The sequence below is a fragment of the Oncorhynchus gorbuscha genome, linkage group LG25 (genome assembly GCF_021184085.1).
Source record: "Oncorhynchus gorbuscha isolate QuinsamMale2020 ecotype Even-year linkage group LG25, OgorEven_v1.0, whole genome shotgun sequence".
In the NCBI taxonomy this organism is placed as follows: Eukaryota; Metazoa; Chordata; class Actinopteri; order Salmoniformes; family Salmonidae; genus Oncorhynchus; species Oncorhynchus gorbuscha.
Window position 1 is genome coordinate 15,600,259 of NC_060197.1, and position 26,561 is coordinate 15,626,819.

At 41.3% G+C, this 26,561-nt stretch overlaps 1 protein-coding gene across 4 annotated transcripts in view; it reads right to left on the reverse strand.

The window, feature by feature from the left end:
- The window catches only part of LOC124013955 (myoD family inhibitor domain-containing protein-like), a 195,541-nt gene that overhangs the window by 164,525 nt on the left and 4,455 nt on the right, over positions 1–26,561 (reverse strand). For 2 of the 4 annotated variants that reach the window (XM_046328540.1, XM_046328538.1), the window contains 2 exons: positions 11,404–11,706; positions 3,381–6,088 (listed from right to left, as the gene is read on the reverse strand). In XM_046328540.1, coding sequence (XP_046184496.1) covers positions 5,835–6,088; positions 11,404–11,706 — 557 coding nt within the window. In that variant the 3' untranslated portion in view covers positions 3,381–5,834. Of the gene's footprint in view, positions 1–3,380; positions 6,089–11,403; positions 11,707–26,561 lie in introns of those variants that run through there. The other 2 variants (XM_046328539.1, XM_046328541.1) reach the window with 1 other exon arrangement.

Consider the following 26,561-nt stretch of genomic DNA (forward strand, 5'->3'; position numbering starts at 1 on the left):
AAGATCTGCCTCATATTATTTTTATACCGCGCTACAAGCCTAAATAGCGGGAGTCCTTCAAACTTTGACACAGGCTCTGAGAAGAAAGGACGTTGCTTGCATTATGCATCATCACATGTGATGTTCGGAGCAGGTGCATCACTTGGCTGCATGGTGTTCCTAGCCATGGCAGAGCATAAAATAATACCCAAGCTTCATAAGTGAAATGGAACATGAGATGTGTCTTTTTACCAAACATGCTGCATCTCTGTTCTAATTACCAGGTAAAGAGGTTTAATTTGCACGGGCTGAAAGGACAGCAGTACAAAAGCACAAACACTAAACATAATGACGAGTACTATAACTGGACCATTTGGAAGACACGGTCCTATGTGGTAAATTGCCATGTAATGCAACCACCCTCTTGTTCCTATCAAATTACTTGTATTAGTTATAATTATCAGTATGGTTAATCTTCAATATGTGACTGAAGCCTACCTCTAATGTGAAAATGAGGCAACTAAACACCATTAAAAGCCCCATCCCTTTATGCAATAAAAAGTGACAGTATAAATTTGTTCTCATGGCTAAGGGCAGCAGACAATCATTTTCTGAGTGACAATTCCATCCCACCCAGAAAGAAGAGAGAAAGGAGACAGCGCAAGAGAGAGGAAGAGAAAGGAGGGGTGGTAAGGCACTTTTATTTAATATTGAGAGATGACCCCAGGTCCAAGAAGCACCAAATTTCAAGACCGAAAACAGAAACAATGGATGTGTCTTAATTGTGACATTACAGGCACTCGCACAGCCAGGAACAGAGGGGGACTGATTAAAAGGATGGGAAAGGTGGGTGACTTTGTGAAAAGGTCATCGCACACTTACACACCTGGGGTTTTCACATATTTTCCTCTCAAAAAATAGAGGGAAAAAAAGAGTGAAAGAAAGAACTCCTATGTGATTATAGAGAAAGGAAAGGCGTTTCGGGGGCCGGGGACAATATTTTACAATGCATTAGTGAAATAAGATGGTAATTTCCTGGGCAATGTTTATCCAGGCAGAAAATGACAAAAGGGAAGGATCCTCCCTATCTCTGTTAGCTTGCAGCAGGTTCGCCTGCCATCATCACCCAATCGCCAGGTGGGCTAGGCGCAGGAGTTAATTGAGAGGTTAACAGGAGGTTGTGTCAGTCAAAGGTCAGGGCATTGCTCTCCATGGTCCCTGCTGACCTCGCCGAGTGTTGGTGGCCGTGTTTCCATGTTCCTCCGCTGCGTCTACGTGAGAGGCTCTCTAATAGAGTGTAGAGCAGAGGGGAACCACACTGAGCCGTACTACATAGACAACCCATTGTATATGAGTGATGAATTGTGGTGAAGATGAAAGAGGACGGTAGTGTAACAGGCAGTGTATCATTGTCCAGAGAACCTGTGCTGTAGTCATACTACTGACCCCCCACATTACACACCGGTGTCATTGTTACACTATACAATTGACAAAAAAATATTATAAAAAAATATTATAATATGCAATTTGAGGGATTATAGTACCTGCCAATTCATAACTATTTTGGAAAGCAGACAGTACAATTACAGTACACAAGCTAATAGAGTTGGTCAAAGAGAGCGCACACACAAAGAGTCCTCCACAAATTGACTGCAGCCCACCAAATAAGGATGTACATATGCCATACAGTACATTCGGAAAGTATTCAGACCTCTTGACTTTTTCCACATTTTGTTATAGCCTTATTCTAAAATGGATTAAATTGTATTTTTCCTCAATCTACACACAATACCACAAAATGGACATTTTTTTAATGCAAATGTATTTTAAAAATGAAACGCAACATTTACATATGTATTCCGACCCTTTACTCAGTACTTTCTTGAAGCACCTTTGGCAGCGATTACAGCTTCGAGTCTTCTTGGGTATGACGCTACTAGCTAGTACACCTTTATTAGGGGATTTCCCCATTCATCTCTACAGATCCTCTCAAGCTCTGTCAGGTTGGATGGGGTGCGTCGCTGCACAGCTATTTTCAGGTCTCTGCAGAGATGTTCAATTGGTTCAAGTCTGGGCTTTGGCTCGGCTACTTCAAGGACATTCAGAGACTTGTCCCGAAGTCACTCCTGCGTTTTCTTGGCTGTGTGCTTAGAATCGTTGTCCTGTTGGTAGGTGAACCCCCAGTCGGTGGTCCTGAGCGCTCTGAAGCAGGTTTTCATGAAGGATCTCTCTGTACATCTTTGCCTTTATCCTGACTAGTCTCCCAGTCCCTCCTGCTGAAAAACATCCCCACAGCATGATGCTGCCACCACCATGCTTCACCTTAAGGATGGTGCCAGGTTTCCTCCAGATGTGACACTTGGCATTCAGGCCAAAGAGCTCAATCTTGGTTTCATCAGACCAGAGAATCTTGTTTCTCATGGTCCGTGAGTCCTTTAGGTGCCTTTTGGCAAACTCCAAGCAGGCTGTCATGTGCCTTTTAGTGAGGCTTCCTTCTGGCCACTCTACCATAAAGGCCTGCTTGGTGGAATTCTGCAGATATGGTTGTCCTTCTGAAAGGTTCAACCACTGACAGGAACTCTGTAGCGCTGTCAGTGACCATTAAGTTCTTGGTCACCTCCCTGACCAAGGGCCTTCTCCCCCAATTGCTCAGTTTGGCCGGGCGGTCAGTCGTCTTGGTGGCTCCAAAGTCCTTCATTTAATAATGGAGGTCAATGTAGTCTTGGGGACCTTCAATTCTGCATACATTTCTGTGACAACACAATCCTGTCTTTGAGCTTTACGGACAATGCCGTCGACTTCATGGCTTGGTTTTTGCTCTGACATGCACTGTAAACTGTGGGACTTTATATAGACTGGTGTGTGCCTTTCCAAATCATGTCCAATCAATTGACCATAGGTGAACTCTAATCAAGTTGTAGAAACATCAAGGATAATGGAAACAGGATGCACCTGAGCTCAATTGAAAGTCTCATAGGAAAGGGTCTGAATATGTACGTAAATAAGGTGTTTTGTATTTTTAATACATTTGCAAACAATTCTAAAACCTGTTTTCGCTTCGTCATTATGAGGTGTTGTGTGTAGATTGATGAGGAACAACATTTAATTAATTTTAGAATAAGGTTATAAAGTAACAAAATGTTAAAAAGTGAAGGTGTCTGAATACTTTCTAAATGCACTGTATGTATAACATACTGGTATCTTATGAGCAGATCGTTTTGTGCTGTAGCCATGTGTTCATCCTGTTAATCTCATGCCAATGCTATGTATGGCATGAAAAGGAGTGACAAAACAGTTGGTAAAGTGCCAAGGGATCTGCTTGCATGCCAGGAATTGTTACAAAATGGCTCAAAGCAAATCTGAAGACAAGCGATAAAAAGTCAAATTTACAATGTTCATACTTATTTTTATATTTTTTATTATTTCAGACATGATTCTGAATTAATGTACAACAACCTACAAACTGTGTTGTATGCTAAATGCAGTGAAAATAGGTATTCTAGAAGATGGTGAAGACGGTACAGTATATCATATACACAACTAGTGGAAAGAATATAAAAACATACTACAGTTAGAGGGAAAAAAAGATAAATACATGTAAATACTATGTCTTCACATTATCTATAGTGTTGTTCCTGTTCATAGGCCTGTATATCCAGAAGAAAATATCCAGAGAAAGACCGTGTTAGTTAATCATACGAATGTTAAGAGGTCAGCGGCTTAGTTTCATACAGAGTGCGACTGAACACTATCTGCTGCGGAGGTGTCCTTCCAACTCCTTTAAACATAATGACAATCCACCATTAGAGAAGCAAGCCTAAGATCTGACAGCACATTATCTTTGATGGTGTAAAGTGAAGGAACTTTGCCATTTAGAAAAGCAACACACTAATGAGTCCCTGTGTTAAGTATCACTAAAACAACATCAAAGCAAATCTTTGAGACTGAGAAAGTGATTCACCAAACTCAACTTGATACACAGAAGAAGAAAAAAAAAATGTTGTTCATTAGTTTAAGATTCTCTTCTCTGAATCTGACAGTCCAGAATATTTCCTTATTGTGTTGCGAGTCATTCACTTGTAATCCAAAAGCCGCTTATGGCAAACAGGGTCAGCCATGTTTTAATTCCTTATCACTTTCTGTTACTAAAGAGTGCATTTGAACAAGTAATACTGAGGCAGTATCCCAAATACATGCTAAATAACATCACAGAACTAACAGTCGTACCGTACAGTATGTAATCAAAGAGGAGTGTAAGACTGAGCAAAATTGACAACAATATAAAACAATGATTGTAGGGAACAAAATGTTATGACAATGATAAAATGTTGCGCAATTCACCAGTCGTAAAAATGTCTCATCCCTTGTATATTCCAGGAAGCCAGTATATCCAATGTATATCCAGTAAATTCACGGCTTGAAAGACTGACAGGTGAAAACCATGGTGAGGGTCTTCAGGATAGACTAAAACCATTATTTCCAACAATATGGCTTTAACATTGCGTGAGGGCACACGCTACAGTATAACTCAAATGTGCATTAATCATTAGTTATATCAGGCCAACAATCAGACAAGAATTCTACTACTCATATCTGGAGTGAACTGTTGACGGTAGGCCTAAATCAAAATCTCCTCTGATCTAATAACAGCAATGGCAGCATACTCCAAAGCCTGACAACCCATGACTTAAATGTAAATGTAATGTCCTTGAACTCCATGTTAACCCTATGGTTAACCCTGCCTGTCATCCATCAATCCTTCTCAAAAGAGATTTGTTGATACAGGTAGATATTAGCAGAAGTCTCTCGTGGACAGACTACGTAAGAGAAATGGTTTCGTAACATCTTCCTAAAGACTCTGGGATGCGACGACAAGCAACAGAGATTTTAGTTGTGGGTGTCCGAGATTAGCATTGGTTATACATAATGGAGCTCCATTTGTGCAGTTTTGTAAGTAACTCAAGCACACTTGAATCCGAAAGACAACTAAAACGTGCCCTACAAAGCACATACATTATTTACATAGTTGAAATGTTACAGAACAAAAACTGATATCTGGATTAAATACATTAACAGAAAAAGGTATACACTAATCTACCCGATTTAGTGCTGATCTTCAAACTATCTTTACATGGAGCTTTTCAAAACGTATAGTTTTGCAAACTACAGTAGATATGGACTATAACTACGGCTGTTCTGTTAGACATTGTCCACGAATGTGTGTCTCGTAGTTCTTATACCTCTAATAGGTGTATTAATATGAGTAGGAAAAACACATCCAAAAAAACAAAGTTATTACAGTGTCATACAGTACTGTCTAAACACACTAAAAGGCTGCTAAATATCAAGGTAGAACATGTATTCCTTTGGTTTAGTGTCAGGAATTTACATTTTGGTAGTGAAAAAAGAAGAAAACTTTCAAGGCAAAGATGTCTGTCGGACAGTATTCCTGAAATGATAGAGATGATCTTCCTATCCAATAAGGCATCTAAGGTAATACTTTTTAAAGAACTGATTAACATATTGGTCAAATTTAAAAACACACTTTGGTAAATAAAATAAATGTTCATATAGCATGTTTATACTTGTGGTACGTAACAAAAAGCATTTATAAAACTATTTTTGGCCCCTGCTTGGCCATGTTGGCAAAGAGGCCCAGTGTAGATTAATAGATCTCTCTGTGTGGGCTTAAATCGAAGGCACGCACTTGTAAACACACACATATGCTAAACACACACACCTAATTAGCCCACACACACACTTTTCCTCTCCCTCCCTCTCTGCTGGAGCGTAAAGTACAGGTAGCAGTAGCACTACGACCAACATTCCCAATCCCATCGCCATCATGGTCCTTCCTATGTGGGGAAGCAGATGCCGCAGCACTCCATGCAGATCTCCAGGCAGTCGGAGGACTCGCAGCAGGCGTCCATGATGCCACAGTCCATGTCGTCGCAGGGGCAGTTGCAGTCATCTCCCATGTCCTCAGCGCAGCAGCAGCAGCAGCAGGCCTCCGAGGTGCAGGTGCCACAGCTAGCCTGGGCCACCACCATGTTGCACAGGGTCAGGAACTCACAGAACAGACAGGCCAGGATGCAGTGGACACAGCAGTCTGGGTCCAACACACACCATGTCCATAGAGACGGGTGGAGGATTATGAATGGGATGGATGAAAAACACAAAACCACACAAAGCATGATCAAATACAAAGAAAACAAAAACAAATGTCTTAAAAGCCAGTGGGGGGGGGGGGGAATCTGATTAAAACCCCTGCCTGGAACAGAGCGAGTTAATCCTTGGTCTTTTGTAATCAGAAGCCTTGAGCAGGGCTCAGGCAGTTATACAGTCACAAATCAGACTGGCCAATTACTTTGACACGTACAGTATGATAACGTCATTACAGTAAATAAGTCAAGATAAGACTATCACTATTGACTGACAAAACAGATGAAACCACAGAATGAACTGGAACAACAGTAGTATATTCAATAGTATAATATTGTATCTCTATGGATAAAACTGTGTGTGTGTGTGTGTGTGTGTGTGTGGTGTGTGTGTATTCAGGTGCATAAGAGAGAGTGTAAGCTGAGTAGAAGTTGCTGACTAAGCAGGGAGGAGGAAGGAGAGCCAAATGGAATCAGGGAAAATTCCAAAGGGACTGAATTCCACTTTTGGGTTTTGATTAGCAGCTTTCTAAATAATTGGGGCATTATCATGCAAATGCACAGACTTGATTACGTAAAGCTGATTAGCAAAGTCCGAATTCTTCTCCCTGGCAAATTGTTGTGCTAATGCTGCCTTTTCTATCATCACTGATTAACATTTAACCTCTGTAGACCTTTTACGTGTCTGGTGAGCATGACGCCAAATCACTGTTGTTTTCCAATGAACGGATGGAAAACCCTCTTCTCTATTTCACCAATAAAACAGCGGTTTTATTTTATGGAATTTATTATTCCGTTTTTTTGTTCAGTGGTGTTAAAACATTTTACAGAATGTAAGTGATGTCATGCACTAACATCCGTTACATGAAAGTCAGATGGTACACAGTTAAAAAAAACATTAAAAGACCGATGGATGGACAGATTTAGGCAAAACAATAAGTAAAGAACCGGTAGAATTCAAATAATCAAAGCACATGCAAGCATTTTAAACAATGTTAGTTGAAATGAATGGAGAGACATCTTTGTAATAAATCATGGGTACTAAATCACAGATCTACTCTGACATGCTGTTTTCTGTACCATGCAAGGAGCCGTGAAGGTTCTCCCCGCCACACTAGAGGTGGACCGATTATGACCTTTCAACACAGATTATTGGAGGACCAAAAAAGCCGATACCGATTAATCGGACGATTTCTACACATATATTTGTAATACTGAATGAACAATGAACACTTATTTTAACTTAATACATAAATAAAATAAATTTAGTCTCAAATAAATAATGAAACGCGTTCAATTTGGTTTAGATAATGCAAAAACAGTGTTGGAGAAGTGCAATTATGTGCCATGTGTGCCATGTAAAAAAGCTAAACATTAAGTTCCGTGCTCAGAACATATGAAAGCTGGTGGTTCCTTTTAACGTGAGTCTTCAATATTCCCAGTTAAGAAGTTTTAGGTTGTAGTTATTATTGGACTCTCTCTCTATACCATTTGTATTTCATATACCTTTGACTATTGGATGTTCTTATAGGCACTATAGTATTGTCAGCCTAATCTCAGGCATTGATAGGCTTGATGACATAAACAGAGCTGTGCTTCAAGCATTGCGAAAAGCTGCTGGAAAACAGAGGACAGTGCGGTTTGAATGAATGCTTGAGCCTGCTGCTGCCTACCACCGCTCAGTCAGACTGCTCTATCAAATATAAAATCATAGACTTAATTATAATATAATAAACACACAGAAATACGAGCCTTAAGTCATTAATATGGTCAAATCTGGAAATTATCATTTCGAAAAACCAAACGTTTATTCTTTCAGTGAAATACAGAACAGTTATGTATTTTATTGAACAGTGGCAACTCTAAGTCTAAATATTGCCATACTCTGCCATACTCTGCCATACTCTGCCATACTCTGCCATACTCTGCCATACTCTGCCATACTCTGCCATACTCTGCCATACTCTGCCATACTCTGCCATACTCTGCCATACTCTGCGTCCAAAAATGCCGATTATCGATTGCTATGAAAATTTGAAAAATCGTCCCTAAATAAAATTGTCCAGAGCATGCACCTCTACCCACACTGTAGTCAAGGCCCAGCAGAGCTTTGGAGATGCAAGACATTGATATGGATAGAAAAATGCCAGTACAATCAGTGTCTTTGCATAACTTTCATCAGACGTTCTCAGCCTGTCAGAAAGACAGGGCTCCTTTTTGACTGCCGCAAAGCTTGACCAGTAGCGCTGTACTGGACACAATTCAGAGAATGCAAACATGAAACGATACAAACGGGTTCACCAAGATGTTTGAACGCTGATTATCATAGGCAACTACAACAGAGACACTTTAGAACAAAAGTATCATATTTCCGCATTTGAAATTATTGTTATTGAAAAAAACATTCAGAATTATTGTGCACCGTATCCTAGAACTTAAAACTCTGTACTACTAGAGAAAGCGAAAAGCAGAACTTTGCCAATGTCAAATGATGAAACCTCAAAGCATCTAAAACCTTGAAAGACGCTTTACGATAATTAAGCTAGTACCAGCACAGTACACTATGTTCTGATACAAAATGATCTAAATAATGTCCATAGCATCAAGCAGTTGGGGCATCTTAGTTAGCAATTCACTTGGATGTATAATTCAACAGCAGCGATTAGTGAAAACCTTACAGAAGGGGGCGAGGGGGGCTGGGTCATGTACACAAGAACGCCAGACATCTCTCCTACCACAAAGAAAAATACGGCACAAATTGACACCGCCTCAGTGAGAGAGCGTTCATGTTTAATGTCAGGCCGCGGCGAAGATGCCCAGATTCTGGAGGGCCAAAAACAGCGGCGAGCGCCTCAGAGGAAATAGTTTGAGACATCTGGAAAAAACTCCAAAGGGAGCAGCATGACATAAAACAAGCTGGAATGGGTGCACACCATCGAGCCAAGCGAAAACATTCAAATGAAGAGAGACTGTTGGGTGGAGGGCCAGTATACTGCCTAGCTGCCTGCCAGGCACAGGGAGGGAGAGAGGGAGGGTGAGAGATAGCGATTGAGAGAAGCCCACCCCATGCAGTAGTCTTTAGAGTGCAAGTCCATAATGCATGAATGAGGGTCAAACATGTGGCTACGGGAAATATACAGACAAACCAAGATGTGAAGTTGGCTCAAAGAAAGCATTCCAAATTAGTCACCACAAAGGCCTTAAAAAGGAGTTCAAATCATAATTGATTACACAACAAATAAAAACCACAAAAGGCCCCAACCGAACCCCGGCCTGACTAAAAGACGAGCGGTAAACGGCTCTTCAGTCAGTAGCGTACACAGAACTGTTATCACAGCTTAATTTCAGTGCCAGAGAACATGTGCCAAGAATGCTCTGCTCCAGAATCCCCTGAGCTAGGTTCTCTTCCAGTGGAGCTTTATTCTTCTAGTGTTCATCGGGGCTGTTTAGTAGCTAATTTCACAGGCAAACAGATTATGGTAATCCATGTAAACATTAAAACACAACAGCTTGCTGTTATACGCCGGGAAATAAATACTTGAGTGTGAACATATTGATTTAGAAAACACAAGTCGAAGAATAACCAACACAAAAGCTGTAATGAGACTTATTGAACTGTTGCTGCTATTTTTCTTTGCCAATTAAGACGTGGAAGAAAAACATGACGCCTGTGGAATACATCATTGGTGAATATTTAACTTGTATCATACCTTTTATTTATAGGGAACTCTATAACTTGTTAGCCTTAGCTCTCCCGTCAATCTGCTGCATATTTCAAATAGCTTAACCTTGGTGAAGACAAACAATCTCAAATTCCCCAATTCATTTAAAACAGATTTACAGTGAGCTCCAAAAGTATTTTGTTGTTTTGGCTGTGTACTCCAGCACTTTGGATTTTAAATTATATAATGACTACGAGGTTAAAGTGCAGACTGTCAACTTTCATTTGAGGGTATCATTCTGGACTATCTGTAATCATGGTAGCCTCCACACTAATGAAGACGTGTTTAGAAACATCATAGTCTTATTTAAAATAAAAGTGACTCCAAAATGACAAAATCCATTATTTACCATTCATTTCTATTGGGCATAACACAATCTGAAACACAACCAAAAACAAACAGCAAATGCATCCAGCAAGTCTGTAGGAGTCACAAGCGTGATGTAAATCATTGCATGCTATGAATATGGGACCAAATAATGAACTTTTGACTACTTTAATACACATAGCTGAATTTTGTCCCAATACTTTTGGCACCCTGTACAAAAGTGCTGTAATTTCTAAACGGTTCACCCAATATGGACGAAAATACCCTCAAATTAAAGCTGGCAGTCTGCACTCATGCAGTCTGCACCCCAGTCATTATATCATTTGAAATCCAAAGTGCTGGAGTACAGAGCCAACATAACAAAAAATGTGTCACTGTCCCAATACTTTTAGAGCACACTGTATCACATATTTCACACTTATCATCTATTATTTTTTCTCCCCCTTCCTCTATAAGACAAAGTAAAAGACAAAGCGAGAGGAGTCAGAGACGAGGTGATGATAAGCAGGGAGCAGCAGGCAGGTTAGATAATGGATAGCAGATAACAGATAGCAGACAGCTGTTACAAGGTAAAAAAGAGGATGCGTGTGTGTGACTCCCAGACAGACAGAGCCAATGTTAATGAGGAGCCACAGTAAGGCTGGAGACTGGAGGACCGACATAGGCCCATGCAGAGGGAGGGAGGGTGGTATGGAAGGAGGGATGACACTTAGCAGGCACCCTGGGCGGCTCATCCTCATTAGAAGGTCACACCTTACTGACCATTAGTCATTCAGAACACCAATTCATTACTGCACTCACTTCCGCACAACACCTGAGAAAGTGATGGCTCCCCCTGAATTCTAAAATACATCCTTTCGATTGTTGTTGAGGAAAATAAAGCCATACGAAGCAGGTCTTGACCAAATGAAAGTACACTTTCATCATTAAAATAAGAGAACCGAGAGAATCTGTCCATTTTTGACCGTCTTTTCTGTCCTCTCGACAAATGGAATGTTAATGGTGGAAGACCTGCACTAAAGGTGTTGATGAAGTGCTATAGCGGAAAGTCAAGCCAAGCAGATGAGGGATGTGTGTTCATTGTGTGATTATTAGTCTGTGAGTGACTCTAATGACCTTAAGTTGGAGTACAGTACTTACCTCCTAGTGAGAGAGTGTGTTCTATATAAGACAGTGTGTGTGTGTACAGTCGGCGCCCAGCACTTATAACTCACCCTCTGGTAACGTCCCAGGCTTGTGAGATCCGGTGGAGCTTCCCTTACTCCGTCTGCTGCTGTCGCTGTTGACCGACAGGCTGGAACGAAGCTGGCTCTGCATCTTCTGGGAGACGCCGGGCGATGGGTGCTGCTTCCTGTGCTGCTCCGCCCCACAGGAACATTGCCGACGGATTCCATTGCCGTTACTCAGGCCGGTGGAGGATTGGTGGCCATTTTGACTTCTGTCAGAAGCAGCATCTTCTCCCTCGCCGGGCTCTCCCTGCGCAGAGGCGGTTGGCTGGGGCAGCGGCTGAGGTTGAGCTGGATGGGGAAAGTTATTTAAAACGTCACACTCCTCTCTTTTCAGTTAGAGAGCACTTATTGTGCTCGCAGCATGTTTGACTGAGAACATGCCATTTATTCTCTACTAAGGTTTTACAGCTAGATTCTGAGTATGAGAAGGATGTTTAGAACGTTCAAGGTACTGACTGTCTTTGTTATGTTGGGTGCTCATGACAAGTATCAAATAAGTCACTTAAGAACCATTTTTTTGTAACCCTCAAGATTTCTTGTTTTGATACCATCAGAACGGATACCGGAATCCCGAGGGTAAACCTTCAATAACTGTCCTTTTTTTGTACTGCCATCATGGAACCTTAACAAATAAAGGAGAACTGAAGAAGAGGATTTACAACCCTAACACACCCAAATGATCACACAGTACAGTATCCCTGTAGGTGAACAGTGAGTGAACAAGCATTTTCTTGGAGAAGCACCCAGGTGAGTTAAGAGAAAGACTGATCCTGCATTCCTGCCCCTGCTACAGTAGAGTAGTGATTTCCCTTCCCCTTTCTCAAAGCTCTGGCTCTTTACATTCTTACAGTCGCTCCACGTGTGACAGGCAGCAGCCAGCCATGAAGAGTCAACCACCGAATGTCGGGCCATCTGATAAAATAAAGGGAGCGGTGACATTTCCAGGGGAAGAAGGAGAAGAGACTCCTGCATATCCAGCTCTACGGGGAGATAACTCCTGCATTACCTTCCATCTGCATCAGAAAGGAGAGAGAAGTAGCAGCACGGTGACTTATTGATCTCTGTTGAATTATTCATCTCTTTTTTTATTTTTCACTAACTCTGCATTTTAGGGTGCGAGTGCTGCACAAGCGGCGGCCCGTACGGCAATACGACACTCACAGGGGAACTTTGTTGGTGACAGCCACACGATGTAGTGTTGATTTGTAGAGTGCTACTACTGTACCTGAACTTCTCCAAGTCAAAGTGGATGCGCCAAACAGCGATCTGCATACGCCTGTTCTTTCGTTCTTTCTTTCTTTCTTTCTTTCCTGTCTGCTCACCAACTAGTGCAATTATTGTTAACAAGAGAAAGGAAAATTGAGTTCTAGCCCACCTCTTTTTTACAACACACTCAGCACCCAGGGAGACCTCTGACGAGAATGTAGATGTAAAACAATGCAATTAAAAACAGACACTGCTTTGTCTCCTCGTACAGCGGTCCGCACGCCGCCTCTATAAACAAATATAGACTTTTGGGATCAGATTTCTATGCAATTTGAATTAGACAACTGGTTGGCACAAAGGAGAATTCATTATGCTCCGATTTAAACCCAGGTTGATGGATTTGACAGCTTTTTACGTGACATTGTTAGTAAACTACGGATGGCTAACAAGAAGATTCAACAATTGCTTGTTTTCTTTCGCAAATATCCACATGTAACTTGTGAGATATCAACTTTGTTCTTATATAGTGAACATCAACAATCTATTCTGTAATAAGACACATTTTAACAGTGGAATTCAGAATCAGCAACGAACAAACCATACTATAACTAGTACAAAAGTTATCTTAAGCTGGCCTCCCAAGTGGCACAGCGGTCTAAGGCACTGCCCCGCGTGACGACAGCCTCGGGTTCGATCCCAGGCTGTGTCACAGCCAGCCGTGACCGGGAGACCCATGAGGCAGCGCACATTTGGCCCAGCTTCGTCCGGTTTAGGGGAGGGTTTGGCCGGCCGGGATATCCCTGTCTCATTGTGCTCTAGCAACACCTTGTGGCGTGCCGGGGGCCTGTAAGCTGACCTCGGTCGTCAGTTGGATCGTGTTTCCTCCGACACATTGGTGCGAATGGCTTCCGGCTTAAGCGAGCAGTGTGTCAAGAAGCAGTGGGGCTTGGCAGGGTCATGTTTCGGAGGACTCATGGCTCTCAACCTTCGCATCTCCCAAGTCCGTAGGGGAGTTGCAGCAAAGAGACAAGACTAACTAACAATTGGATAACACAAAATTGGAGGGTAAAAGTTTTTTTTTATCATTAAAAAATACATAATAAGTTCTCTTTAAGGTCAATACCCTTTACTGATGTAGCCTACTGGGTAGGTACAAACACAGTATGTAGGCAGGACTATGTGATGCCACACTCGGGTCTAAAAGACGACACTTGCCTATGAAATAAATTACCCATAGCAGCTTGTGTAATAAAGCAGTCGCTTTTCTCATACAGAGGTCATGGAAGCATCCACAAACGACCAACCCATAGTCTGTCTATTCTCTGCCTCAGCCAGCATAATTACCTTTCCCTTTGAAGAAAGTCAAGCTTTCAATTTACAAAGTATAAATAGTTATTAGGAAACCACCGCATAAAAAAAGCAGCGGTTCGGGTTTCCGACACACTAGAAAGCCTAGAAAGTGGTTCAAGTGCGAGCCTACGAAGACACATTTCCAAGGACAGGTTCCCAGTCTCTCGTGGAGACCAAGTTTTATTTTTATCCAGTGAAAGCAATGGGAGACAAAGATGAATGGACAGGAACAGGGTAATATTCATAATCATTGATCACGGTAATGATGATCCTGCCAAAGATGATGGCATGATGAACCATGTAACCACACTAGTAGAACTACTTCTGGTAATAATAGAGAAATAGAACTAGCAGCAATAGATAATAACAGTTAAACATCAACTTGGATAAGAACTGTATACTCTATAGACTGGGTATACAATATAAATACCTATGTAATATAAATGCACTGCAAAGTCAGTGTTCCTATCCGGACAAGGAAACATATCCGCCATAAAAAAAAGGAACAACTCCTGCTAGTTGAAATAATCATAAGCGATTAAAATTGAACAGTTGTGTGGTTTACCACAAAAACTTGTTCGGAGCTGGTGGACATACACAACCTGACAGATCGCATTAAAACACCATGTTTAGGAAGGGGGGGGGACACTTCCAATTGGACTTCTAACCACCCTATTTCTAACACATCAACAACTGTTGAGAGTGTACATCTGTAGTTGAATAATACATGGAGTAGTCCTCTACACAGGCTGTCAAACATATCAGATGGAACTGGGGGGTGAGTGGTTCTTGACTGTCTAAGCAGCATCCCAATTTGGTCCCTTGTATCTGACAGGCTCAAATATCTCGGGAGCATTTTTAAAAAGGCCAGTGTTTGATGGATTCATGAAGAACACACAAATATAATTGCCATTTGTCACCAAGTCTTCAGTGAGTAGTACGCGACGCCATGGGGACCGCAGCGCCATTGCGCCTAGAGAGCGCTACGGTCTGTGTGCGGGATCACTCTGTATGTAAAACTGTGTATAAACACCTACTTTTTTTTGTGGCAAAAAAAAAAGAGGTCCTATAGGAAGAATTCAAAATTGCACCCAGAAGACACAAGGAACATATCACACGGACCCAACAGGAAGACAGAGGAATATGTATGAACATCAACTCAAATGTGCTGCATAAACAAGAATTCTAAAATAGTTCAGGTACCGGAAATATAACTAAGAGGTCAAAACAGGGCAGCTTGGAAATTCTAATTTGCACATCACTACAAGTCATAGGTAAGGCAGGAGCTGGATAGGAGTGCAAAAACTAGAGGTGTTTCTATGGCTCAATCCTTTTTAATATTAATGGGGGGAGAGAGAGCAAGTTCTGTTTGCAGAGACCTATTAGGATGCCTATCATAAGTAACATACAGTTAGTTATTCAAATGTCACATGTCAGCAGGCTAAACAGATCCATCCAGCCCCATCTCCTAATAGCTAGCTAGCTACACCATGCTTGTGGTTAGTGAGTCAAAATGCACTGTGGAAAGTGGAATACTCGCAGGAAAAATAATACAAATATGATAAACAAGATGTAAACTAATCCAATTCAAAAACACGAAAGACATTTAAAATGGTAATTCTTCCAGTAATGTGTTTGTTTATCTTTGTTCTCTTTACATATTATAAACATGTCTCCTGTACATGTTCTGGCCTTATACCTGGTTGATCGAAATGCTAATTTGTGAATGTGCCAATGACCTAGCAGCGGTCTCATCATCCCCTAAACAGCCTGGGGTGGCGTTTCCCCTCCTAACAAACACCCCTGTAATGTCTGGCTAGCTGGGCTGCTCAATCCAAAGGGATATATTTTCTCATTTGAAATTATACATCTCCCATTCCCATATTTATAGACGCAAAACCAGGGGAATTATATGTAGAGAATGGGGGGGGGGGGGGACAGCACCATGAACGTTATTACAAAGGCTCCGCTTTAAATTTTCCTTCGGCATATCAAAGCTCATTTACAGTTTGACCTTCCAACTCTGTGACAAGGACTTCCTTTATTGTGTCGAAGGACACGTTGCTGGAAGGGACAAGCAATGGCAGAATCATCATGAATTGTCCTTTCGACTACCCCAACTCAACACAACCCAGGCTGTGATCAATGTACTTGTGTAAAATAAAAAGCATTTTAATTGCATTCAAATTGATGAAATAAAACAAAACCTAGTGTGAAAATGTTGGGAGTGTTAGGGTGCTGTAGCTTAGAATAGCCTGGATAAGCTAGTCCAACTAGCCTAGTCAAACTGTAATTAATGGAGACTGACTAGCGTTCACCAAAAAATGTAGTATAGCAGGAAGACATTCAGGCTGTGATCGGCTTGTGTAAACGCATCTGTAGTCGTCACAGCACAAAGCTTGTAGACTGGATGTGTCTTTTTGAGTGTATTTGTATCAGGGACATCATTGGTTGATTATAATATAATAATTTATAAAACAAAAAAACTAAATGACAAACAATGATAACACTTTTTAACTAAGAAGTAATTAGGGGAAATGTATCTTGCTTCAACAGAATAAAACAATCAGGATGACTCTGGTGGTTGTCGTGGTAATGTCAGATCGCTCCTATACTAAAATAAAATAACCTTCCATCTGATCACAGCTCTATTCATCTTAGCCTAGTGGCGATGGGCCATCTGTGCCTGTTGAGGGAACTAAATTACCTTCTCTGATAGGATACTCTATCAGCAGGATGTGACATGTGATGTGACAGAAGTATTAACTCTATTAGCCCCCCTATCCTTTATTCTGATGGTATTGTATAATATAGAATCTAATTCCTGGAGAAACACCCATATCTACACTCATGTCTTATTTTCCTGCCGTTTTGAATGAGGAATAAGTCACTATTACTCAGCTCTTTTTCACAGTGGCACACTTAATTCTCTGTGACAAATTATCATTCAAATGTAGGTCTTCAAATGTAACCTGCTGTCGTGATCTGACACTTGGGTGTTTTAATATTCTGAGCCATCCTCTCTTTCCCTTGTTTCCAGTCTCTTTCCTTCCACATTTTAGACTGCCTCGCTCTCACGCTCTTGATAACAATGACAAGAAAGCAGGGCGTCTGGGATTTACTAATTTCAAATTTGGTAATTTCGCCGCTGATTGAGGGGTAAAAAAATAACCCCTTCGGACCTTGTTCTGCTTAATTACATTTTACAGTGGAGAAGGCAACTTGAAAGACAAGAGCTTGATTCGACGACCTGAACCTTTCAGGCGCTCTTGGGGAAGGTGGAGCCGATCATCAATTATCCTTCGATTTCAAAACGGAACATTTGGTGAGATGAATGTCGGGCTGCTATATAAATCATTAAAAACACCCAATGAGCTGCCTTTTTCTCTTAAATTAATCACATTCAGAGGAAAATCATTCACATTGTGCAAATGCCAAAAGCATTGAAGTTCTTCTCTTTCCGTCTCTTGTGTTGTGTAGAATTGTGTGCTGCTAATTTGAGTGGTGCTAATGTAGCATAACAGAACAGATCAAGGGCATCCACCACAGCCTTAAAACCTGAGTGCAGCAGAATGACACTTTTCTCCCTCCTTTTCATCTAAGATAGAAAAAAAGACCTGCGCTGTGATTCTGTCTTAAGCTTTATCAAATCCCCATTTTTTTCCCCAATCTGTTTCCATCTGAGAGCAAAAGAGGAATGTAGTAAAATCAAATGTAAAAATGTCTTCACAAGTTTGAGAAAGTGCACATCTTGCACAGATTTAGGCTTTACACAGGCAGCTACCACATTTTCTAGAAAGAACAATGATGACGTGACTCAGAGCAGGCCTAGGGGAGCTACCAGACTCTATACTCGCAGAATGCTCCACCCTCTCTCTGACGACTCAAAACCAAAACTAAGCAACAGAGAAGTTGAGTGAAGAGGGGGGGGGGGGTAAGGAGAAGGGGGAGTATTTTCAATTTCAGTTGAAATCGATGACTCACAGATTCCACCAATTTCAAAATCTCTTTGCTGAAGTTAGCCACAAGTTCCACAGGAAACTGACTTGTTTGAAATTCAAAACAGGGCACAATGCATCTGGAGGGAGGACATTACTGTACTAACAGCACCTGAGGAGGACAAGTCATTTCCAAATTAACACACAGCAACAACAAAAAACGACAAAAGAAACTAGGCAAAACTGAGTCGTCCAAAACAGCCAGCAGGTATAGGGTCTGTATGGGGCAGTCAGTCTATAAAAAAATATCTATAGACATGGTTCCTTTATTTGCTCAGTATCAATCTGAGCATTAACCAGAGCTAATGGGACAGCTGTGGGTCAATGGTCTTTGTCTTCATAGGTGCCAATCAGGGCCTTAAGCTGTGTGATCAGACTAGGGGACAGAGGTGCTAGTCTGCCTCTGAGTGGGTTTTTAACGGAGACGGCCGTATTGATTTCAGCTCTAGCCGGAGAGCTCCGTCTGCACTGTCTGAATGGAGCCAGCCCAGCCAGGTCCCCAGTCACAGTCCAGTGATCAGAGCCCTGACAGAATGACCTACCAGAGAGGTGGTGAACCTGCAAACACCGTGGGGGCAACATCACTCGAGATCTCTGTAATAGAAAAGGGTTTTAACCTTAATGTCGGAGCCAAAACCCTGTTAGAGGCCAAGTAATCCCCCCTGCACCGCTCTCATTTGAAGTGGGCCCCTATGTGTGTGTGTGTGTGTGTGTGTGTGTGTGTGTGTGTGTGTGTGTGTGTGTGTGTGTGTGTGTGTGTGTGTGAGAGAGAGAGAGAGAGAGAGAGAGAGAGAGAGAGCTTTCCCTCTCTCTGCTCCAAGGCACTACCCCTGTGCTGTGTTGTGTGGTTGGTTTGGGAGCCAACAGAGTGGAGCTGCACTAGGGCATTACTGTTCAGGGAATGCAGCAGAGCCTTTGTAGTAGAGTTGATACAATGGAGCTCTGTGCACACCTGCTCTGACTGCTCCAAGAAGACAGGTAAACTAGGGAATGTGATCTAGGCCTGTATGTTTTACTATTATTAGAAAAACTGACAATAATTTGAATTTGTTTGAGTCCTCAAATCCTCCCTCCAACAGTGCAAAACAATCAATATTTGGTTCTCCATAGCCAAAAACCTTGTGTTTGAATTATGACAGTGATATCTGATATCCACTTATTAGAAATATTTGTGTATGAGATTTCAGTAAATAAATGGAGGTGTGCATACACTGCCTTCGGAAAGTATTCAGACCCCTTGACTTTTTCCACTTTGTTACATTACAGCCTTAATCTAAAATGGATTAAATAAAAATACTCAGCAATCTACACACAATACCCCACGACGACAAAGCGAAAAGAGGTTGGTAGTATATTTTGATAATTTATTACAAATAAAAACAGAAATAGCTTATTTACATAAGTATTTAGACCCTGTGCTATGAGACTCGAAATTGAGCTCAGGTGGATCCTGTTTACATTGATCATCCTTGAGATGTGTCTACAAGTTGGGAGTCCACCTGTGGTAAATTCAAATGATCGGACAAGATTTGGAAAGGCAAACACACACCTGTCGATATAAAAGGTCCCACAGTTGACAGTGCATGTCTTTCGGAGCAAAGTACAGAGAGATCCTTGATGAAAACCTGCTCCAGACTGCTCTGGACCTCAAGACTGGGACAAATGTTCACCTTCCAACAGGAAAACGACCCTTAGCACACAGCCAAGACAACGCAAGTGGCTTCGGGACAAGTCTCTGAATGTCCTTGAGTGGCCCAGACAGAGCCCGGACTTGAACCTGATCTAACATCTCTGGAGAGACCAGAAAATATATGTTCAGCAACACTCCCCATCTAGCCTGATAGCTTGAGAGGATCTGCAGAGAAGAACGGGAGAAACTCCCCAATTACAGGTGTGCCAAGCTTGTAGCATCATACCCAAGTAGACTCGAGGCTGTAATCGCTGCCAAAGGTGCTTCAACAAAGTACTGAGTAAAGGGTCTGAATACTTATGTAAATGTGATATATTTTTTTCATTTTATTATTAGCAAAAATTTCTAGAAACTTGTTTTTGCTTTGTCATTATGGGGTATTGTGTGTAGATTGATGAGGGGGAAAAAAACATTGTACACATTTTAGAATAAGGCTGTAACCTAACAAAATGTGGAAAAAGTCAAGGGGTCTGAATACTTCTGAAGGCACTGTATCTAATCTCTTTTTTTGTTTAAAACATCCACTATGAATAGGCTTCAACACTTCTGGAAAAGCTAATTGGAATGCTTGAAATTTCCCAGATGAAATCCATCTACAGCAAGACAATGAGGAAATAATTACCACAGAGGTAGAATTACAATGGCCATTTTAATCAACCCCTGTGCTACCATTTCACCCTATTTATACTGTTTTTGATTCCATGACCCACTGGTAAGTAATCACTTGAAAATTACACCTCTGTTTTTAAATGGGCTCTTGCTTTAGACATTTTTTTCAGTATAGACGGGGGTCTACTGGATTACAATAAAGATTTAGCTCTTGGATAACAACAACCATCATGCTTGTTCTTTTTGGCAGAAATACTAGCACAAAATACATTTTTTTTATTTTATATATATAAATAAAAGGTTTCTGAAGTTCACAGGACCTTACCCTGTATACTAACTAGGATGTCACATTTTGCATTTGGGTCTAACTGATCTTTACACAACACTATTCAAAACAATGACGATGTCCCACTATTCTGCATTCATTTCATAGATGCTATATTGAGGCATCAATAAGCAAGAAGAAAGCTCTTCTGCAACATCCACCAGCGGAGCAATAATTCATTGACATACATCTACCATTGGAAGTGTCAAATATTAAAATTCCTAAAGGTCATTTCTACACCCGGGTAATAACCTTGAAGCTTCCCGAGTAAAAGCACAATCAGGGATTCACACAAAGGCCACACTAATGTCTTTCTTTTCAAGGCGACAGCCATGTCATTTGACCTCACGTCTCTTTATCCACGGAGAGAGCACTTCCAACTATTTGACAATCACAGTGAATAATGTGGCGATTAAACACCTAAAACTGGCAATTTATTTAAGGCCCGGACCTGCAGAGCCAAAGCCGCCTGGAGAAGATATCAGCTGAGTGTATTCCCTTAGGGGCCGAGCCACACAAGACCCTGCTAGCTGCCACATACTGGGGCCTTATAGTTGAAGGGCTCTAACAAGAAACAGTGACCTGAAGATACATGCCCTTTACACTTTGCATATTAGAAAATGTCAAATAACGTGAGCTAAATAAACAAGTTTAACTGTTAAAGAGTAACTAATTAAATAACTTTTTTTCAGCGAAAACCAGATGTTTTCGGCTAAGTTGTAGTGAAACTCGTCAATTCCGGTATTCATTTTAACAGTTTATTGCAAAAGTGATATTTTGTTTTTTTTAGTAGAAAATCTAGCTCTTTTTGCCCTTAGAGGATTAACTCTACCTTGAGAAGGTTCCTCTATGTCATCTCAATGGACGGGTTCAGTATGAAATACACTCCCTTCTTGATGTGCTGAGTGGTACCACCTCAAGGCTTCCCAATCTCTATAACTGGAACAGTCTGCTTAAACAGCTCATAGTTAGTTCACTGGTTGTGAGTTCTAATCCCACAAAGAGCAGATATTTTTCCTGTGCCCATCCACTTTTAATTCTGAAAAGTGAAACCATACCTGTGAGGGGTCGCCCTGATTGTAGTTGTAGATTTTCATACAATACCCAAAGAACAATCTGAGAGTTAATTTGACCATTGGAAAAAGAGCTACTTCAATATTGCAAATTTAATTGAGACCCTAATTTTCATTTTGAAGGTGAGAATTTTTTTCTTCCTAAAGCAAGAACGCAATAAATGTGAGTCCACATTTCATAGGTTTTTTTTGTGCCCCATGGGGGATTTGAACTTACACCGCAGATGGCAATAGATAAAGAACTCAGCACCTTACCACTGTGCGCCAACTGTCTAGAGCCTAATATACTCGCAATGCACAGAATTATATTATCAGAGTATGCCAGTGGACTTCTGGTAAGTATGTTTTAGTGATAAAGTGTTGGGATCAGCTACAACTAAGTTAACCCACCCACAGAATTAATATTTAGGAGCATCCCCCCAACCACAACTTCTCACCTGAATGCATTCTTTTGGGTGGGAAGGGTTTGGGCAAAGGTTGAAATTAGGGTCGAAGTTACCCTTTAAGACAAAGACAACATGTTCAAGTAACAAGTGCCAGCTTTTTTGTTTGATTCATGCTAATAAAAACAACAGACCAAGACAAATCACATGCAGCCTAGGGCACCCAACAAGTTGGAAATCGGACAGAGGGATGAAAGAAAAAAAGGAATAAATTGGCACTGTGTGGTCAGTCAGATGATTTCCTGTTTCAGTAAGTCAGGGCTTCATTAGAATCAACCAGACCAGTTTAGTGTTCATCAGCTCCTCGCTCTGGATATCCAACATTGCATATCTGTAAGCTAACTGTATATTCAAAATATTTTTATTTCCATTCAATTTGCTAAACAGAACCTCTATGCACAGATTAGGTTATCATCATTATTTGAAGTGACTAAAACATGTTCCTGTACCATTCCCTCAAAAGGAGATTTGTCATCTCCCTCACTTTCATATTCCCCAAACACTCAGTCTGTGGGGGGTGACTACAACTACTACATTAAAACTGTTATTTTTAGATGAAAGTGATGCATTTTACTTGCCAGTAGTGCATTACATACATTACATTTTTTTCACCTTTATTTAACCAGGTAGGGCAGTTGAGAACAAGTTCTCATTTACAACTGCGCCCTGGCCAAGATAAAGCAAAGCAGTGCGACCAAAAACAACACCGAGTTACACATAGGATAAACAAAAGTAGTCAATAACACAATATAAAAATCTATATAGTGTGTGCAAATGGACTAAGGAGGTGAGGCAATAAATAGGCCATAGTAGCGAAGTAATGACAATTTAGCAAATGAACACTGGAGTAATAGATGTGCAAGTAGAAATACTGGTGTGCAAAAGAGCAAAAAAAGTCAATAAAAACAACATGGGGATGAGGTAGGTAGTTTGGTGGGCTATTTACAGATGGGCTATGTACAGCTGCAGCGATCAGTAAGCTGCTCAGATAGCTGATGTTTAAAGTTAGTGAGCTGATGTTTACAGTTAGTGAGGGAGATGTAAGTCTCTAACTTCAGCGATTACTGCAAATGGTTCCAGTCATTGGCAGCAGAGAACTGGAAGGAAAGGTGGCCAAAGGTGGTGTTGGCTTTGGGGATGACCAGTGAGATATACCTGTTGGATTGCGTGTTACGGGTGGTTGTTATGGTGACCAGCGAGCTGAGATAAGGCAGAGCTTTACCTTGCAAAGACAGATGACCTGGAGCAGGTGGGTCTGACGACGAATATGTAGAGGGGGTCAGCCGACGAGAGCATGCAGGTCGCAGTGGTGGGTGGTACCTGGGGCTTTGGTGACAAAACGGATGGCACTGTGATAGACTGCCTCCAATTTGTTGAGTAGAGTGTTGGAGGCTATTTTGTAAATTACATAAATGAAGTCGAGGATCGGTAGGATGGTCAGTTTTACGAGGGTATGTTTGGCAGCATGAGTGAAGGAGGCTTTGTTGTGAAATAGGAAGCCAATTCTAGATTTAATTTTGGATTGGAGATGCTAAATATGAATCTGGAAGGAGAGTTTACAGTCTAGCCAGACACCTAGGTATATGCAATTGTCCACATATTCTAAGTCAGAACCATCCAGAATAGTGATGCTAGTCAGGCGGGCGGGTGCGGGCAGCAATCGGTTGAAGAGCATGCATTTAGTTTCACTAGCGTTTAAGAGCAGTTGGAGGCCACGGAAGGAGTGCTGTATGGCATTGAAGCTCGTTTGGAAGTTTGTTAACGTTTTTGGGATAGGGGGCAGCATTCGGAATTTTGGATGAAAAGAGTGCCCAAAGTAAACGGCCTGCTACTCCGGCCCAGAAGCTAGCGTATGCATATAATTATAGATAGATTGGAATAGATAACTCTAAAGTCTCCAAAACTGTTACAATAATATCTGCGAGTATAACAGAACTTAAATGGCAGGTGAAAACCTGTGGAAAATCCATCCAAGAAGTGCTATTATTTTGAAATGGGTGTTTTTCCATTGAAAGCCTAACCACCATTTAAAGGGATAGGACCCTGTTTCTGTTCCCCATGGCTTCCACTAGCTGTGAACAGTCTTTAGACATTGTTTCGGGCCTTTATTCTGTAAAATGAGGGAGAATGAGCAGTTTCAATGAGAGGCCAGTGGAATTTCCCAACCTGTTTGTTGCGCAATCCCAAGAGCATGCCTTTCTTGTTTTTCTTTAATTCATATTGACGACGCTATTGTCCGGTTGAAATATTATTGATTATGTAGGCTGAAAACAACCTGAGGGTTGATTATAAACATTGTTTGACATGTTTCTACAAACTTTATGGATACTATTTGGAATTTGTCTGCCTCGTGACCGCATTTGAGCCATTGGATTACTGAACAAAATGTGCCAACAAAATTGAGGTTTTTGGATATAAAGAGGGAATTTATCAAACAAAACAAACATTTATTGTGTAACTGGGAGTCTTGTGAGTGCAACCATACGAAGATCATCAAATGTAAGTGATTAATTTTATTGCTATTTCTGACTTTCATGACTAATCTACTTGGCTGCTAACTATTTGTAATGTTTTGTGTGCTGAGCGCTGTCCTTAGATAATCGCATGGTTTGCTTTCACCGTAAAGCCTTTTTCAAATCTGACACGGCGGCTGGATTAACAAGTTAAGCTTTATTTTATATATTGCACTTGTGATTTCATGAAAGTTAAATATTTATAGTAAATTCATTTGAATTTGTCGCTCTGCAATTTCACTGGAAGTTGTCGAGGTGGGACGCTAGCGAGCCAGATGTATACAGAATGGTGTCGTCTGCATAGAGGTGGATCAAGGAATCACCCACAGCAAGAGCGACATCATTGATATATACAGAGAAAAGAGTCGGCCCAAGAATTGAACCCTATGGTACCCCCATAGAAACTGCCAGAGGCCCTCTGATTTGACACACTGAACTCTGTCTGAGAAGTAGTTGGTGAACCAGGCAAGGCAGTCATTTGAGAAACCAAGGCTATTGAGTCTGCCTATAAGAATACGGTGATTGACAAGAGTAGAAAGCCTTGGCCAGGTCGTTGAAGACGGCTGCACAGTACTGTCTTTTATCGATGGCGGTTATGATACGCTTAGTACCTTGAGCATGGCTGAGGGGCACCCGTGACCAGCTCGGAAATCAGATTGTACAGCAGAAAAGGTAGGGTGGGATTCGATGGTCAGTGATCTGTTTGTTAAAAGACTTTAGAAAGGCAGGGCAGGATGGATATAGGTCTGTAACAGTTTGGGTTTAGAGTGTCTACCCCTTTGAAGAGGGGGATAACCGGGGCCGCAATCCAATCTTTAGGAATCTCAGACAATACGAAAGAGGTTGAACAGGCTAGTAATAGGTGTTGCGACAATGGCGGCGAATAATTTTAGAGGGTCCAGATTGTCTAGCCCAGCTGATTAGTATGGATCCAGATTCTGCAACTCTTCCAGGACGTCAGTTGTCTGGATTTAGGTGAAGGAGAAGTAGGGGGGGCTTTGGCCAGTTGCTGCACGGGGTGGCAGAGCTGCTAGCCAGGGTTGGGGTAGCCAGGTGGAAAGTGTGGCCAACCACCATCCAAAATTCCATGACCATCACAACCCTACCTACACCAGCTAGCTACAGTAGCTACCTTGGTTTGACAAGTTCTTGCTTCGAAATCCTTTTTCGAAGCTGCTCCGGTAAACAAACCAATGGCAAGTCATTAGCCTAAGACCGAAAAGGCACCCAGGAAAAGTTGAACATTCTAGAAACAAAGAGCTACTGTGTCGGAATGTAAACAATCCTCTAACCACAACTGCATGGATGGAAGCAATCGGGTTGTTGTTGCTATTATCATTGCCGGAAACCACACTCTCCTTACGGAGTGGCAAACACAAGAGGGGTTTAGAGGAGTTGGATATGCTGCTTTTTCTGATTCTGCTGCTGCACTATTCGGACCTGTAACGTGGATAATCAAGTCTGTTTCAAAACGGGATTGAGGTATTGAGATTTACTTTTGCCAAGAGGCTAAAGCAGTGTGATTTAAGTGTAAAATATTGCTTTGGCAAACTTCGCAGGTTAAATGACAAGCAGTAAGAGGCATTGTGAGTGGGTTAATAGTGACACTTGAAGACAAGAGATTGGTTGGTAGTGAAATGGCAGAACATTCTGGATAGAACAGAACAGGTTGTTTCTATTATCACAGTTCTAACTCAGTGTTGTAAATAGGGTGCGACATGTACTTTCCATTCAAAAAAAAAAAAAGAGAACTTTCCAATCAATTTATTTTACTTTCCCCTATTATTTCTGCTGAACAAAAGGGCACAAAGATGCATGAGGAAGCATTTACATTGCTTAACACTTTACACTCGTGGGAATTGAAATGTTTTGCAGAATAAATATGAAATGCATAACCATTGTAGCAGTTGAAAGGGAAGAGTTTGGTGATACTGGG